General features: G+C 42.9%; 1 protein-coding gene across 2 annotated transcripts in view; it reads left to right on the forward strand.

Annotated features, from left to right (window-relative positions):
• LOC122664791 (sacsin) overlaps nt 1-17,015 on the forward strand; it is a 160,578-nt gene that overhangs the window by 78,900 nt on the left and 64,663 nt on the right. For both annotated transcript variants that reach the window (XM_043860769.1, XM_043860770.1), the window contains 2 exons: nt 4,290-5,800; nt 6,566-6,829. In XM_043860769.1, the coding sequence (XP_043716704.1) occupies nt 4,290-5,800; nt 6,566-6,829 (1,775 nt within the window). The remainder of the gene's footprint in view (nt 1-4,289; nt 5,801-6,565; nt 6,830-17,015) is intronic.

The following is a 17,015-nucleotide window of genomic DNA, read 5'->3' on the forward strand; positions in this document are numbered from 1 at the left end:
GATAAAACCTGTTTCCGGAAACGGGTTCTTATACTGTTACCAATAATTACAGAATTGCCATTAACTCTATAACCCTATGGTCCCTACTACTTATGTAATTGACATTACCTTTCATCATATTAGAAATCAAAATCATAAAAAGTCCACTACAAGCAATATTTCTTAAATTTAATAAGTAAATTATCTTTACAAAAAGATGTAATTTAACTAATAAAAATATCCACGAAATTAAAAGTTGTTACAGTCCAATTGTGAAGTTGTAAACTTAAGTCTAATAAAAGAGATTGTTAAGCAACATGCCCAGACAGGGTTCTAATTTCCTCCTTTGTTTAAGTCAAGCTTGAGGTTGAAGTAGACGAGCAAGAAGAAAGACGAGGGTTTTTGTGAGGTAGATGAGTAAAAAGTGTTGGGCACAATTGTTTTTGGTATGCCCTTGTTTCCATCGAGTTTCAAAAAACAGAAAAACAAGTCATACTTGTTTTGTCAAACCTGTTCTCTGGCCCATAAATTTTAATTTATGTTTCAAGAAACAGTAGAAACGAAACATGTTTATCAAACAGTTTTTGGGGTGTTTTTCTGTTTCTTAGACAGAAAAATGGAAAAACACGTTTCTTGGAGTATTATCAAACGGACTCTAAGATATCTGTAGTACTGATCCAAGAAAAAGAAAGCCTTGGTCGTCTTGTGTCCAGGCCCCCTCAAATGCCTTGGGTTGCATGGATGCCGTGACAACTATGGGAAAGAAGGGAAGGGAAGTGAAGAAGAAGAACAATAAGAAAGAGTTTGTGAGAGAAGCTTTAGGGTTATCGTGCTCTCTCCATAAAATATATTACAGATTTAAAATATTGTTCCAAATATACCCTTACATACTAACATATTTCCCCATAAGATGATAAGACTATATTACACAGTTCCAATAATACCCCTACAACAACTGTTCTAACACTCTGATAGGGAGAGTCTCCCCCAAAGACTGTTTTCCGATGATGAATGCTATTCTTTTTTTTGTCTGATTTTAGTATTTTACAAAGGATAGACAGTGCATGGTGTGGTCTGAGGGGTCTATCACTTAAATTTTTTTAGGATGTTGATCAATATGTGAATTGGAGAGAAGAAGAAGATGAAATAGTAGCAGTAGTAGAAGGATGAAGAAGAAGAGATGAGGGAATTGTGAGGAGTGTCCAACACAACTTTTGTTACTCATGTATTACCTTACACACATAAGAGAATTATAATACCAAAATGCCCTTACACAATGTATACTAATACTCCCCCTCAAGCTGGAGTATGTATATAAAACTTGCCCAATATTGAGATATTGGGAGTTATAGAGGCATAGTCCCACATCGGTTATTTGGGAGTTTGGGACCTTGGATGTGTCTTAATGTACCCTTGGGCCAACTCCACCTAAAGCCTTAAGGTTTTGGGTTGGACCGCCTAGTGGTATTTCGTGGGTCATCTTACTGTATTTAACATGCTATTAGAGTTAGGAGGTCGGGTGTTTGATCCCTGGTAAGTGTGAGGGATTTGTGCTGTGTTGTTGTGCCCCCTTGGTGCTACATGATGGTGTCATGTGTAGAGTGTGTTTGTGTGTGTGGGCCTGCACGTGCCAGGGGGTGGGTGTTGTGGCCCTTAAAAGCTCAAGCATTTGGAATAGGCGGTTGTAACATGGTATCAGAGCCAAGTCCATTTGTTGTCCTTAAGATGTATCTCCATGTGTATGCTGAAACTACATGTGCGGGGGAGTGTTGAGATGTTGGGAATTATGGAGGTATAGTCCCACATCAGTTATATGGGACCTTGGATTTGCCTTAATGTACCCTGGGGCTATCTCCATTTCAAGCCTTAAGGTTTTAGGTTGGGCCCCCACTGGTATTTCGTGGGCTATCCCACTATATTTAACATGGTATCAGAGCCAGGAGGTCGGGTGTTTGATCCCTGGTAAGTACGAGTATGAGGGGCTTCTGCTATGTGTTGTTGGGCCTCTACGCGTTGTCCCCCCTTGGTGCCACATGTTGGTGTTACATGCAGAGCCGTGTGTGCTATGGGAGGGTTGTTGTGTGTTGATATACATTGTTGTGGCCCTTACCTAACAGCCTGAGTTTTTGGGATTAAATGGTTGTAACACCTAGCTTGCTCAAAAGAACATGAAAATAATAGGAATTTATTCTGTTAAGACAGGCATCATCCAACTGATCTCTTATCTCAACAAGGGAGTATGGGCACTTACAGAATTTAGCTTCTCTTTACTAAAATGCCTGAAAACTTCAATGTGCTTTGTGTTGTTATGTTGAATAGGATTTTGTGCTGTGCTGATTGCTGCTTTGTTGTCATGGTATAATCTCATTGGTCCGTCGGTCTGAAAACCCAATTCTTGCCCTAATTTCTTCAACCATAGCCACAGGAGCTCATATATTCCAAATGTATAGCTCTAAACCCAGCTTTTGTTTGCTACCGTTTCACCTAAAAGCTTATACTGTGAGGGAAGGGCAGCGTCAATGTATACATCAACACTCCCCCGCACGGGCAGGCCAAGATCCCATGGTCCTTGTACGTGGAGCTAATGTGGCATTTCCTTCGCGCGGCACGGACGGAAAAGAAATGTTGGGAAAAACTCTTCCAATGCACTTCCCAGTAGTCGAACACCCGACCTCCCTGCTCTGATACCATGTTCTTTACTGTTTCACCTAAAATCTCGAACTGTTAGGGAAGGGCAGCGTCAATGTATACATCAACAACCTTAGCACTTGATCTTGCCACTACAGATTGTTTCTTGCTCCTTCAAGTAGCTTATTGTAAGTTTCCACCTACAAAGTTATAATATCCTGAAGTAGACTTCCTTTCAGATAGAGATCTCACCCAATCAGCATTGGTATAAGCTTCTGTCCTCAACTTGTCGTGTTCTGCAAATGGGAGATCCTTCCTGAGATTACACTTCGAGTATCTAAGGATATGATATACTTTTTTTCGATTACCTCAGGCTTAAACCTCCTCACAAGTAAAGGACCCCCAGAACAGAAATTACAAAAGGGGGCATCCACTCTACTCTGGAAATTGCAAAACATTTCCTGAGATGCACCCTCTCCAGCCTACACCTTGCCTATTAATTAAGTTCATCTGCCAATCCATTTGCTGACCTAGGTTCCAGCTGAATGAGTTCATCTGGGAAGCCAGGATGTTTCCGTGTCTAATGATATGAACAAGCCTTCAACGACCCTATATAGTTCCTTGTTCAAGCTATAATAGTCACTGTGACACCTTCCACGTCGATGTTGTGAAAAACTTCTCAGTACAAATTGCAACCCCGTTGTAAGTGTAGAAGCTCTGGTCTGATGTAGTTTCCCACTCCAATGGGGTCTGAATATACCCCCAAAACACCCCCTGAGGATGATCTGATCAGACCACTCATACTCGGAAGGACTAGGGTTACCTAAGGATGACCCATCAAAAGTACTTCTTATGGAGGAGGAGACCGGGCCACCTGAGCCTTTTCCTTGGGCATGCTGAATCTGATCACATTCTTCCAGTCTGTAAATGGGAAGGGACGTGGGACCCCTCTAAAGAGAATACAATGCACTGATTACCTTGATGAAATTCTTTTCTCAGAGATATTTATTTACTGATAGCTTATATGGTTTGATATGGTAGACTGGTCCAATTATTAATTAATAAAGGTTCTACTGACTACTGGATTTGTGTTGATTTTGGCAAGTAGTAAGCTTAATAAATGCGAATTAGTATGAGGTGTTAATGCAGTTTTCTTTAAGAATTTCACTCTTTTCATATGTATTCTGTTATTAATTTCACATGCAGTCTGTCTATGAAAGCAGGGGTAAGGTTGCATACATTATGACCCTCCCCAGACCCCGCAGTGGTGGGAGCCTTGTCACTGGGTACGCCCCTTTATGCAGTCTGTTTTGGTTTGTTGTAAGTTTGTTAATTTCTCACCCTCCTTCTTGGTGGGTGGTGCCCCCAAAGAAATAGTTCTTTCTGTGAGGGTGTAGTATTGTTTATTTAGCCTGGACTCTGGAGGGGCTGTGCCTGGTTTATCCCTTGTTTATTTGTTGTTTACATCTAGTTCTCTAGTTTTAGTTCTCTTTGCCTTCTTTTTAAATTATTTTTGCATGTAGCACTCTTCTCTAGCGCTAGTTATCTTTGCCTTTTTTTTTATCCTTTCATTTTCTCTTTTATCTGGTTGCGAACTCTGCTAAAAGATCTATTTTAGATATCAATTTCTTTGATATTTTGGACTGAAGCGAATATCCTGTCTTAAAATGTAATATTTGCAGGCTTTATGATCCTCGAATTGATGGGTTTAAAGAAGTGCTGCATAGAGAAGCATTCTTCCCTTCTGAAAAGTTTTTGGATGGTGAAACGCTGGACATTTTAGTTAGCCTGGGACTTAGAAGGACCTTGGGATTTACAGGCTTACTTGATTGTGCTTTGTCAGTGTCAATGATGCATGATTCAGGTGATCCAGAGGCACTAAATTATGGAAGGGGGCTACTTGCCTGTTTAGATGCTCTGGGATCTAAGCTCTCAAATGGACTAGAAGGTAGTAACAATGAAATTAGTTCTAAAATATTTCAGGAGAACAGCAATATGGTAACTGAGGGTGTGGAGTATATGCACTTGCCAAAGACATATATGAAGAACTGCTGCAATTTGGATCACAATATTTTTTCTTGTTTGGGTGACATATGTGATAAACCAGAAGAAGATTTTTGGTTAGAAATGAAAGCAATACCTTGGTGTCCTGTTTATGTTAGTCCACCTCTACAAGGACTTCCATGGCTCCTATCCAAATGTCAAGTCGCATGTCCAAGTGTTGTTAGACCTCGATCACAAATGTGGATGGTGTCATCTATGATGCATATACTAGATGGTGAATGCCATTCAAGTTACCTTCAAAGTAAACTGGGTTGGGTAGATTCCCCTAATATTGGTGTTTTAACAACCCAGTTAATTGAGTTATCCAAGTCTTATGGTCAGTTGAAGTTTGATTCTGTTCTCAAAGCCACCCTTGATTCCACATTGCAGAAGGAAATCCCTACACTTTATCTGAAATTGCAGGAATTCATTTGTACTGATGGTGTCATGATTGCAAAATCTGCACTGAGTGGGGTTTCATGGGTTTGGATTGGAGATGATTTCATATCACCAAAAGCACTGGCATTTGATTCGCCTGTTAAATTTCATCCATACTTGTATGCTGTCCCATCTGAGTTGTCAGAATTCAGAGATTTGCTATTAGCATTAGGCGTGAGACCTACATTTGATTCTATTGACTACTTTCATGCTCTTCAGCGTTTACAACATGTTGTTAAAGGATCTCCGTTGTTACCTGAGCAGTTAAGTTTTGTTAGTTGTGTCCTTGAAGCTGTTGCAGACTGTTATTCAGACAAACCATTGTCTGAGACATCTAATACCCCATTACTAGTTCCTGATTCTTCTGGTATTCTAATGTCTGCAATGGACCTTGTGTATAATGATGCGCCATGGATGGAGAAAAATGCTTTTTCTGCAAAACGTTTTGTACATCCAAGTATTAGCAATGATTTAGCAAGCAGGTTGGGTATACAATCACTTCGCTGCTTATCTTTAGTTGAAGAGGAAATGACGAAGGATTTGCCTTGCATGGACTATTCTCGAATAAGTGAACTTCTGGATTTATATGGGAACAATGATTTTTTGTTGTTTGATCTTCTTGAGCTGGCAGACTGCTGCAAGGCAAAGAAGCTACATCTAATACTTGACAAACGGGAACATCCTCGCCAGTCTCTGCTCCAGCACAATCTAGGTAATGGCTTTTGGTTGTCTAGCCAACTTTTGTTTCACTTGTTGAATTGTCACTCATGGTGAAAGAAATAACACTGATAATCTCATCAAAATGGCCGTGAACTGGGCCAGATACTAGATGATTGGCCCTTGCAGGCTGACTGCAACTTCAGTTCACTTACTCCCCTCTTAACTCTTAAGGGGGGGGGGGGGGGGGAGATTGTGTTCTTGCAGAAGTAAGCTTTTCAGCCATTAATATCCTAAAGTAGTGTTACCTTGACCACTGAAATCTTGATTTCCAGCCTGGAAGCGCGTTTAGCTAATAAAAGATTAAGTTTCATTGTGGTAAAAATTTGTACTATCAAATTGAATGGTCCCTAGGCTTTGTTGCAGCTTGCTCTCATAAGACCATAGATTTCAACCATGAAGTTTTTTTGAATGTTCATTTAATGGTTAACATATTTGGTCTCACAATGCTAATGTTTTCTACTATCAAGTTGAAGACTTGAAGAGGTCCTGGGCTCAAGTGCAGCTTCAGCTCCTGTGGAGCCATAGCTTTCAACCTTGAAGTTATTGTCTTAACTTTACGATAGACTCAACACTAAAGCATATAATTTATTTATGAAGGTCCCTTTAGTTGTCAAATCCCTAGTTCACAGTGCTGAAGTGGGTTAATCATATTATTCCCATATTTGGGATGTGGTTGGTCCTATGTCATATGAAATTCTGTTTCAGCTTTGAACTGGAGATGCATCTAACTTTTTTCATTGAATTGTACATGGTTCAGGTGAATTTCAAGGGCCAGCTTTATTAGCTATCCTGGAAGGGGCTACCTTGAGCAGGGATGAAGTAAGCAGTCTCCAGCTTCTTCCTCCTTGGAGGCTTCGGGGCAGTATACTAAACTATGGTTTGGGACTTCTTAGCTGTTATTCCATATGTGATCTCCTATCAATTGTTTCCAGTGGCTACTATTACATGTTCGACCCTCGTGGTTTAGCTCTTGCTTTGCCTTCAAACCCAGTCCCCTCTGCCAAAATGTTTTCTCTGACAGGTAGATGATGTTCTTACCCTTCAATTGATGCGTTTTGTCTTTTTTTTTTTTTTTAAAAAATAAAATTTGGTAATCCAGACAATAAATTTTCACTATATGGCTTCACAGTTTGCTGTGAGTTTAACTTCACAATTGTTTTGTGATTACCGTAACACTGATGCGATGCTGAACAAGTTCACATAAGTTTAACTGTTGTGTTCTATGAAATGATTTTCCATCTTACCTTGGTCTTTCTTTAGCTTTCAATCCCCTAAAAGTGGGATAAGTCTACTTATTTAACTCTGAAAGAAAACATGATACAATGTAGACTTGTGTTGAGACACAAACTCTTTTTTCTTTTTTTTGGGGGGGGGGGGGGCGCTGAAGTGTCAAACTCACCTGTTCATACGTTGTGAATTTTTGAGAGGATATAGACCCACTTCCTGAGACTATTTTGTCCCTGCTAAGCATTTCCATTGGATATTCTTGGACATTATGTTTTTGATACTCGACAGTCGACATCTTTGAAGTAAGAAAGATACTGCAGTGTAATACTTTGATCTCTGGAGTCTTTGGGAGGGTAAGAAGAAGGCTAGATCAGCATATATGTGAGATTGTTCTAGTTAGCCTGCATTTTTTGCTGAACTGTCGGCTCTTTCTTAGCATTTCTTTTAATTGTGACCATAAAATGGAGTACCATAGTGAGCTCAGACCCACATGTGCACATAAAGCTGCATCAATGAATTCCTCTTCCTACTATGGCCCACAAGTTTGAGTTTGATGGTAGTAATTTTGGGAAAACAGATCGAGGATGTCGCAAGATTCTACCCATGAACCTTCCTTTCCTGACTCTCCTGGCACTTCTGCCTCTGCAGCTGATCCGATGTCTTCAACCTTGGCGATTTGCTCTGCAACCGTGACTGGCCCCCTGCCTTCGCTTTCATCTCAAGGTACCCCTGCGGCAGCTTTGCCTCTGGTGACGAAGACTGCTTTATGCCTTCCCTCTGTGGGCCCCTCCTCTTTTGGCTCTTGTGACACTCACGTGGTCCCCCCTGGTCAAATCCTCCCTACGGGCTTGACCCCTTCTGCCTCTTGGCTCAGCCCCTTCTCTTTAAGTGACCCATCCACTTCTCTCTCGGGTTCGCGGGTCTCAAACCAACCCGCAACTCCCAACCCACTTGGTACTTCGTTTCCTACACCCGACAACTCCACCCTCCTCTCTCCACTTCTTCCAAGCTCTCTTTTGCCTTTAAACATTCCTGCTTCCCCCCTCCACTGCTCCTACCGCCGGCGCCACCGCAGTGAAACCCGTTCAAGGTCGGTCTTGTTCAGGCTCTGTGAGCCATTGCTGCCCCTTCCCTCCCTTTCCAAATGATCCAAGGATTCATTTGGAACACCAGGGGCTTGAACTCCCCTTCTAAGCAAGCTACTGTTCGCTCCAAGCTGCGCCAGTCTCGGGCCAACTTCTGTTGTCTCTTAGAAACTCATATCAAATAGCCCAACCATGCCAAAATTCTGCTTTCTCTTGCTCCTGGATGGTCTTTCCTCTCTAATTACACCCACCACCCAAATGGTAGAATCTGGATTCTTTGGGACCCTACAAAAATCTCTTTATCTCTACTGTCTTCTTCCTCCCAATTTGTCCATCTGTCTTTCTCTGACTGCCTGGGCCACTTTTCCTTCTTCTTCACTGTGGTCTATGCCCTCAATAGCCATTCTTTGCAAATTCCTCTGTGGTCTGATCTTCTTTCCATTGCTAGACAGCTTGGGGCTCACCCTTGGGGCTTGGGAGGAGATTTCAATGTGATTAGATTCAGTCATGAAAAGCTGGGAGGTGATCAGTTGGATTTGGAAGCAATTAACTCTTTTAATGAGTGTATTGAGGACATGGGTGTAAATGATCTTAGATGGACTGGGTTCCCTCTAACTTGGTGCAAGTGTGCAACAAAAGAGCAGGTTCAAATCGGATCTCTTGTAAACTGGACAGGGTTATGGTCAATGAGGAATGGCTTTCAGCCTTCCCTTCTTCTCATGCAAATTTTGACAACCCGGACATTTCAGACCACTCCCCCATCTCTCTAGCTATTCAGCCCTTCCCTTCCTTTGGCCCCAAACCCTTCAAATACTTCGACATGTGGGCCTCTCACCCCTCCTTTTTAACCATAGTTATTCAAGCTTGGGAAAAACCTGTCACTGCTATCTCTTCCCCTCTCATTACTTTCTCCAGAAAGCTCAAAAATGTCAAGGCAGCTCTCAAGGATTGGAATTCCTCTACTTTTGGCGACATATCTCAGCAGGTTTTGGACTGCAAGGACAGACTTGGCTCTATTCAGATTCAGCTGCAATCGGATCATTGCAATGATGCTTTAGCAGATGAAGAAAAAGATACTTCTCTTGAGCTCTCTTCCTTACTAGCTCGAGAAGAGAGCTTTCTGAAGCAGAAATCTAGAATCAAGTGGTTAGAGCTGGGGGACTCAAACTCTGCTTATTTTCACAGATCTCTGAAGGCCAAAGTAAATGCAAACTCCATTGTTCACCTTACAGCCCAGGATGGTTCTATTGTCTCCACAGTTAAAGATATCAAAGACTTGGCTATTCAGCATTTCAAGGGTATCTTCACCAGCTCTCAGTTGTCCTCTCCTCCCATCCCGAATGGCCTGCTCAACAAATTCATCCCCTCTGCTCTCCTTGACTCTTTGAGCTCCATTCCAAATGAAGATGAGATTGTGGCTGCCATCCACTCTCTCAAGGTGTCGGGAGCTCCTGGCCCGGATGGTTTCAGTATGGGTTTCTTTTTAGCTGCCTGGGACATCATCAAGTTGGACCTTATTGCTGCCATTGTCAGCTTCTTCTACAACCCTTATCAGGTCAAAGGTATCAATCACACTTTCCTCTGCCTCATCCCCAAAAAGGATGGTGCATCTGCTATGAATGATTTCAGGCCCATTGCTCTCTGCAACCTCCTGTACAAATTTATTGCCAAGATCCTTGCTAGGTGGCTCAAAAGTGTTGTGGATATTCTTGCCAGTGACAACCAATCGGTTTTCATCCCTTGAAGACATATCTCGGACAACATCCTTATTTGCCATGACATTGTCAGAGGGTTTGAGAGGAAAAATCATTCCCCTGCTGTTCTCTTGAAGATTGACATCCACAAAGCCTTTGATTCTTTAAGGTGGGACTTCATAAGTCAGGTGATGACCAAGATGGGATTTCCCTTTATCTTTGTCAACTGGATTCAGGCTTGCATTTCTTCCCCAAAGTTTTCTGTGCTAGTTAACGGCAGCCCGGCTGGTTACTTTGATGCCTCTGTGGGAATTAGACAAGGCTGCCCTCTCTGCCCTTATTTGTTCACTTTGGCTTTGGAAGCTCGCTCCAGGGAAATCCAAATTTGCATTGATCAACAGCTTATTGCGCCTATGCCTAAGTGTAAAGCTCTCAACTTATCTCACTTGGCCTTTGCGGATGACCTGATGATCTTCTCAAAGGCTTCCATCGCCTCTCTGAAGTCTATTATGCTTTGCTTGCAGCACTTCTATGAGCTATCAGGCCTTCGCATCAACCCTTCAAAGTCTCTCTTATTCTTTGCAGGGGTTTCTGAGCTGGATAAGGCTCCTTTGCTTGAGAGATCTGGTTTCCAAGAAGGTCACCTGCCTGTTAAGTATTTGGGGCTTCCTTTGATCCCTGCCAGGCTTTCAGCTAACCACTGCACCCCAATGCTTGATCTCATTCGGAAAAAGGCTTCAGTTATGGAAAGGTAAGCTTCTCTCTTATGCTGGCAAGTTGGTTCTTATCAGATCAGTTTTGGAATCTTCTTATATCTACTGGTCTGGCATCTACGGGCTGTGCCACTATAAAGTCCTTGGAATCTCTTTTGGCTTCTTTCCTTTGGAAGGGTAATGATACTTCCAGATTCCTTCATCCTTTCCCCTGGGCTGCTGTGTGTCTACCGAAGAATGAAGGAGGCTTGGGCATCAGAAGAATCAAAGATGTGAACTCGGCTGGTATCTTCAAGTTAATCTAGAAGATTGATTCAAAGGAAAAGAGCATCTGGGTAGACTGGATGTACTCGGGGCCCCTTCGGCATGATTCCATTTGGACAGCTTCCTTGTCGGCTGATTCTTCTTGGGTTTGGCGCAAAATCTTAGGCTCCCGTCACTTGATCATCCATGTCATCAAATCTCAGATTGGGGATGGTCTCTCTTCCTATCTTTGGCTGGATCACTGGCACCCAAAGGGGATCCTCCTCCCTCTGATTACCCCTCGGATCATCTATGCTTCGGGCCTCCACAGGCTCTCTTTGGTGGCTGACATTCAAGATCAGTCCGGCTGGGCCCCCCCTCCTACTTCCTCTCTGGACCTTGCCATCATCTAGAATGACCTCTCCTCCATCATCAGAAGGCCTTTGGGCAGTCAGGACTGTGTTAATTGGTTGCCAAACAATCCTTCTCTCTTCTCGTCAAAATCTACCTGGGACATCATTCGGCACAAGGGACCTCTGGCCACTTGGAGAAAGCTTCTTTGGTTCAAGCACCACATCCCTAGGCACTGCTTTACAGTTTGGAGGATCTTCAATAATTGTCTTCCAACTCAAGCCTTTCTTCTGCATCGCCACATCCCTGCCTCCCCCTCTTGCTGCCTCTGCTAGAACAAATGGAAGACACTGATCACCTTTTCTTTGAGTGCCCTACTGCAACAGCGATCTGGAAAGGCATCTTGCTAAAATGTTGACCAGCCCCTAGAAGAATTCTTCCTTTCTCCCGGGAATGGATTTGGATCGACATGACTTTTGCTGGCCGCTCTTTATGTTATACTGTTGGAAAGCTTGCTTTTTGTGCTACCTGGAACCACATTTGGATGGAGCGCAATATTAGGAAATGGACCTCCAATTCTAGATCTTACCAGCAGATTTGGGATTTCATTTCCTTAGATATTAAGACGAAGTTATCGTCAGCCCCTCAATCTTTTTGCACTGACAGCCCAAGGAACAGGCTTATTGTTGTCTCCTGGGGTTTCTCCTCTGTCTCCCTTGTTTCCCCTAGCCCGCAAAGCTGAGGCTTCGGTTCCTTATTTTTTGTTTTGTTGCTCCCCTTTGAGGGCCCTGTAATTCTTTTTTCCTTCTTGGTAATGAATTTCTTATTCATCCAAATTTTTTTTTGGGAAAACAGGTCCATCTGCGATTGATGGAGTTATTGGGGATTCCAGATCCTTTTTTTTGGGGTGAGTCAGAATTATATTAAGAAAAGAAGAAAGAATACAAGAGCTCCCCTTAAGAGGCAGCGGAGAAAGAAAGAAAGAAACTATAACAAATGCCCTGCCCTCAATTGGGAGGGACTCTGGCATGGTACAAAGAGAATGGAAGGCCCAAGGAATCAACAATAAGCATGTTCCTTGGGGGTATTAATGCACCGGGTGGAGTTATCAGAATGCTTGCTTCTAATGTCGAGGGAGATAGAGTCCCAAATCTGCTAGATTGATCTGGATTTATTAGTCCATCGTCTGATGTTATGTCCCATGCAAATGTGGTATATGGCAGCACCGAAAGGAAGCTTACCCACTGAGTTACAACTGGATTTAGTAGCAAAGGTCATATCCACCCGATTCCATTCTCTATCAAAGGGCATGATTCTTTTCCTCTGAGACCAACATTTGGCTAGCAGCCTTTTCCAGACAGAGGAGTAGAAGGGGCAAGCAAAAAAGAGGTGGCCTACATCTTTAGGGGAGTTCCAGCAAAGGCAATAATTGGGAGAGGCAGGAATCAGTCTCTGGATGAGGAATGATTGCATTTGGAGAGCGGGTAAGGGCCCGCTAGACAGTGAAATTGTGGTGGGGAATGTGCCTCTTGAACCAAATAAATTTCACCAGGGAATCATGGGTGAATAAGATTCCAAGCAGACTTGGAGCAAAATTGGCCAGAGATAAAAGCAGTTCAAACAACAAGATCTCCACTCCCATTGGGCCTTATATTGATTCGGCAAAGCTTCCCAGACGATGAGCAAGGAGGGGGAAGAAGAAGGGCAAGGGGCCCAGCCATTGCCATAAGGATATCCGGAACCATAGCCATAGCTGTATCTGGATCTATCTTCGACCGAGTGAATGAGAACCCCAAGGGGGTGCCAATGGTCCAACCAAAGAAGTGTGTTTGCCCCATCATCAAAAGGGATTTAGTGACATTAGAGGCAAGGTGCCTGAAATTCAGAATTTCCTCCATGCCCAAGAAGCATCTGATGGAGAAGGGGTATAGTCCAGATGGAATCATTCCGAAGGAGCCTATAGGCTAGAGTAGACCCAGTCGACCCAAATGTTTTTCTTCTTGGCAGCCAACTTCCTAATCAGCTTAAGGATGCCAGAGATGTTAACATATTTTATTCTTCTCAAACCAAGACCCTCTTCTTCTTTGGGGCAGTAGATTGCTTCCCAGCTAATCGGATGGAGGAATTTGGAGGACTCTTGGCCTTTCCAAAGGAAGGCACAGAAAAGAGATTCCATAGCTTTGATTGTGGATTTAGGAAGCCCATGGATACCACACCAGAAGATGTAAGAAGATTGGAGGACCGATTTGATCAAAACAATCCTACCTGTGTAGGAAAGTTTTGAAACTCTTATGTGTTCCTTTCTCCTAAAAGGCTCAGATTGTTCCATATTCCTGCATCCCATTAGTTGGGCCTCTGTCTGCCTCCCCAAAGATGAGGGGGGTCTTGGGTTAAGATGCATCAAAGTTGTCAACTCTGCTTGTATTCTCAAGTTGATTTTGAAGATTGCAGCCAAGAAGAAAAGCATTTGTGTTGATTGGGTCTACTCTAGACTCCTTTGAAATGACTCTATTTGGACGGCTCCTATTACCTTTCATGTTTCTTGGATCCAAGGTTCGAGGTCTCGGTTTCGAGCCTGGTTTCGGTCAGGATCAAAACTGAGTTGTCTCGGCTGAGATCTCAGATCCGAGAACTCGGCCGAGTTGATGTTTTTTTTGCCCCTGGTTTCGATGGCCATATGACCTATTCAGTTCCCTTTAATTGCAGGATAGCCTACTTTAGGCCCTATAAACATAATGGAACCCTTAAATTTTAAAAAACCAACTCAAAATGGTAGTTTGACTTTTGATCTATGGTTGGTAGCATACACTGTATCTATACAGTGATATGACCTATCTCATACAATATTTAGTACTAGAAACATAGTTATCAAGGCGGGAAGGCAACTATGGCGATTTAGAGGGTAAAAAATCAAGGCGACACTGCCATTGGTGGCAAGGCATCCAAAGCGACCAAGGAGCCTGGACGCCATGTGAAAAGACATACAAGCATGTGAAAAGACATGAAATTATAAACCACTAATTAAATCATACATCAAACATTATTTGTTACAAAGAGTCAAGAGGGTGACATCTATAAGGCTATAAGAGTGAACAAATACCTTCCAACACAGTCCTTTCTCCATCATCGCTAGATCGCTGTCTCCCCCTTGAGTGGCTTGTGTTGGAATGCGGTGGAAGATATTGATCGTCTTTTTTTTGTTTGCCCTTTCTCCGCCTTCATCTGGAAAAGCATCTTAGCAAAATGCTGGTCAAGAAGTAGGAGAATTCTCTCTTTCAACAGAGAATGGATCTGGGTGGACATGACTTTTGCAGGTTCAACTCTTTGCGACTCGGTTGGCAAGCTGGCTTTTTGTGCGGTCATCAATTATATTTGGATGGAGCGTAATATCAGGAAATGGACTTCTAACTCCAGGACTTTCACCTAGATTTGTGATTCCATTTCTTTTGAAATTAAAGCCAAGCTCTGCTTGGCTGCTCCCTCTATTTGTAATGACACCCCAAGGAACAGGATTATTGTTGCTTCCTGGGGTATCCATCTATCTCTCTTCGATCCTCTGCCTCCCCTGTTTGAGGCTTTGGTCTTTTTGTGTTTTTGATTCTTTTTTCTTCCCCTCTTTCCGGGGCTGTTGTTTTTCTTCTTCTCTTTGGTAATGAATTATTCTATTCACCCAAAAAAAAAATAAAAAAAATACAATCAACAATGTCAGTGAGTCACCTAGTATTGGAACGAGTACTGAAATGCTCGCAGTCGTCCACTGCAGGCCTATAGATGGAATCATCATTGTACTGGAGGTACCCTAACCTGGAGTACCCTAAATTTCTGAACCGTGCAGAACTCGAGCGGGAGCCACTGCTACTGCCACTGGATAGTGCATGTGGAACTGGAACCGGCAGGTATGGCTGGAGGACTGGGAACCCGAAGATGCTATCAACAAAACCTGACCCATGTGTGAGTGACCCTCATACTCAGAGATAGGGTAATGGTGATGATCATACCCAGTATAGTGACTATAGTCAGAATCGGTGCTCCCCCTGCCATATGACCCATATCCGTATGATGGTGCACACCACTGCTCCCTATACCTACCATCCTCCATACTCATTCCTTCGAGACTTTCAGTCAAGCTCCTTACACTGATGTCCATGGATTCCAGTGTATCATCCTGCTTCTCAGATGGTGGTACGAATACATGACATGGGCCTCTTGAGTAGCTTGTAGTCCCTGCACGTGTGTGGGCACATGCACCGTGGTTATCATTGATGTAGATCCAAGCACCCGCAAGAAGAAGAGGAAGAAGAAGAAGCCCTAAGATCAGGGCCTAGTATTTGGAGCCTTAGCTTATTACTTAATTTATTTCAGCTTTAGTTTTCCCATAGTTTATTTTTCAAGTTTAAATGTAACTTAAGTTGAACCGGTTCAGCCTTGGTTCAATTTAAGTGAAATAATCCTATTGGCTATTAGGTTGTTATTTCTTATTGGTAGATTAGGAATCTCTTAATTTTTTAGTTTTAATTAATTGTAACACCCCTTCCACGATTTAATTGAACGAGAAATTTAATTTGTGTTAGGATTTGGGCCTTAGGCCATATTATAAGTAAAGAGAATCATGGAAGGCTCCCTCACAGTTTTAGATTAAAAATTTTCAGTCATGTTTGCATGCCATTGCTGCTGCTACTCTGCTCTTCAGTGAGTGTGCCTTGTGGATCTTAAGGTGAAGGGATTGGTGGACTCCAATCGACTCCTTGCATCTGTTACTCTCTTCTCTGCTTTCAAGCTGTTTTAAGCTGCTTCAGGTTGCTTCAAGCTGCTGCTACTGGATCTCTGAAAATCCAGTAAGTTAATTTAATTTTCCTGCAACTTTCGTTCTTCTAATCCTCCAACCTAGCCCTAACCCATCCCCATCGATCTCCATTAAACCCTAATTTCCCTATTCAGCCCAATTCCCCCATCAGTTTACTTTCAAATTTCAGCCACAGCTCCTACTCAGCAACCCTTCCACTCGACCTGAACCGTAGGCCCATCCTCTCAAAAACCCTAATTCCCCTCAACCCCACTAAAACCCAAAACCCTAAAATACTGCCTAGACCTATCTAGCCATCCAAAACCATTCAAATCACAGCCAAACCTCACCCTCATTGCCCTGAACACTCGACCTAAAGCCCTGACCCAAATTCCCATCCTAAACCCTAATTTCACCTATTTTCCTATTTCCCAAACCTCTAAACCCTAACCCTAATTCTTCTGATATTTAATTCTCCACTTAAACATCAATCAACCCTCATTGTTAGCTTCCTAAAAGTCTGCCTAGCTTTACTAAATAAAACCCCACCCCATTACCCTAAACCTAGCCCTAATTCTGACCTAAATCCCCAATTCTGCCCCAATTGGCCAGCAGATTACAGATTCTGATTTTACCTGGCTCCTAGTAGACCTTTGTCTATCTAGGACAACATTAATCATCCTATGTGGCATGAGTATACTGAGTCTCTCCTGTAATGCGCACCGGCTCTTGCTTTGGCTCAAGATCGAATTGGCACCTCTTGCACATCCCCCCCATAATCACCCCCATCACTGGAATGCGACCACTCAGTCTTCCTCATCATCCGTGCCAGCTTGAGACTCAAAAGATTGCGGTTTCTATGAATGCACACGGCCCTTGTGAGATGACATATACTCGTCCACATCCGTACCCATCTGACTAGCTATCTTTGAGTCGGGTCCAAGGTTTGAGGTCTCGGTTTTGGGCATGAGACCAATGAGGTGATGGCACATGCATGCGTGCATATGAACTTCTAAAGATTGTATTGCATCCCGGGAAGGTGGATCAAGGATATATAGAGTTTGGGGGATGTGCCTACAAACTGATGGAATCATAGAGCTCCCTCGTGGTC

Source organism: Telopea speciosissima, chromosome 6 (assembly GCF_018873765.1).
Source record: "Telopea speciosissima isolate NSW1024214 ecotype Mountain lineage chromosome 6, Tspe_v1, whole genome shotgun sequence".
In the NCBI taxonomy this organism is placed as follows: Eukaryota; Viridiplantae; Streptophyta; class Magnoliopsida; order Proteales; family Proteaceae; genus Telopea; species Telopea speciosissima.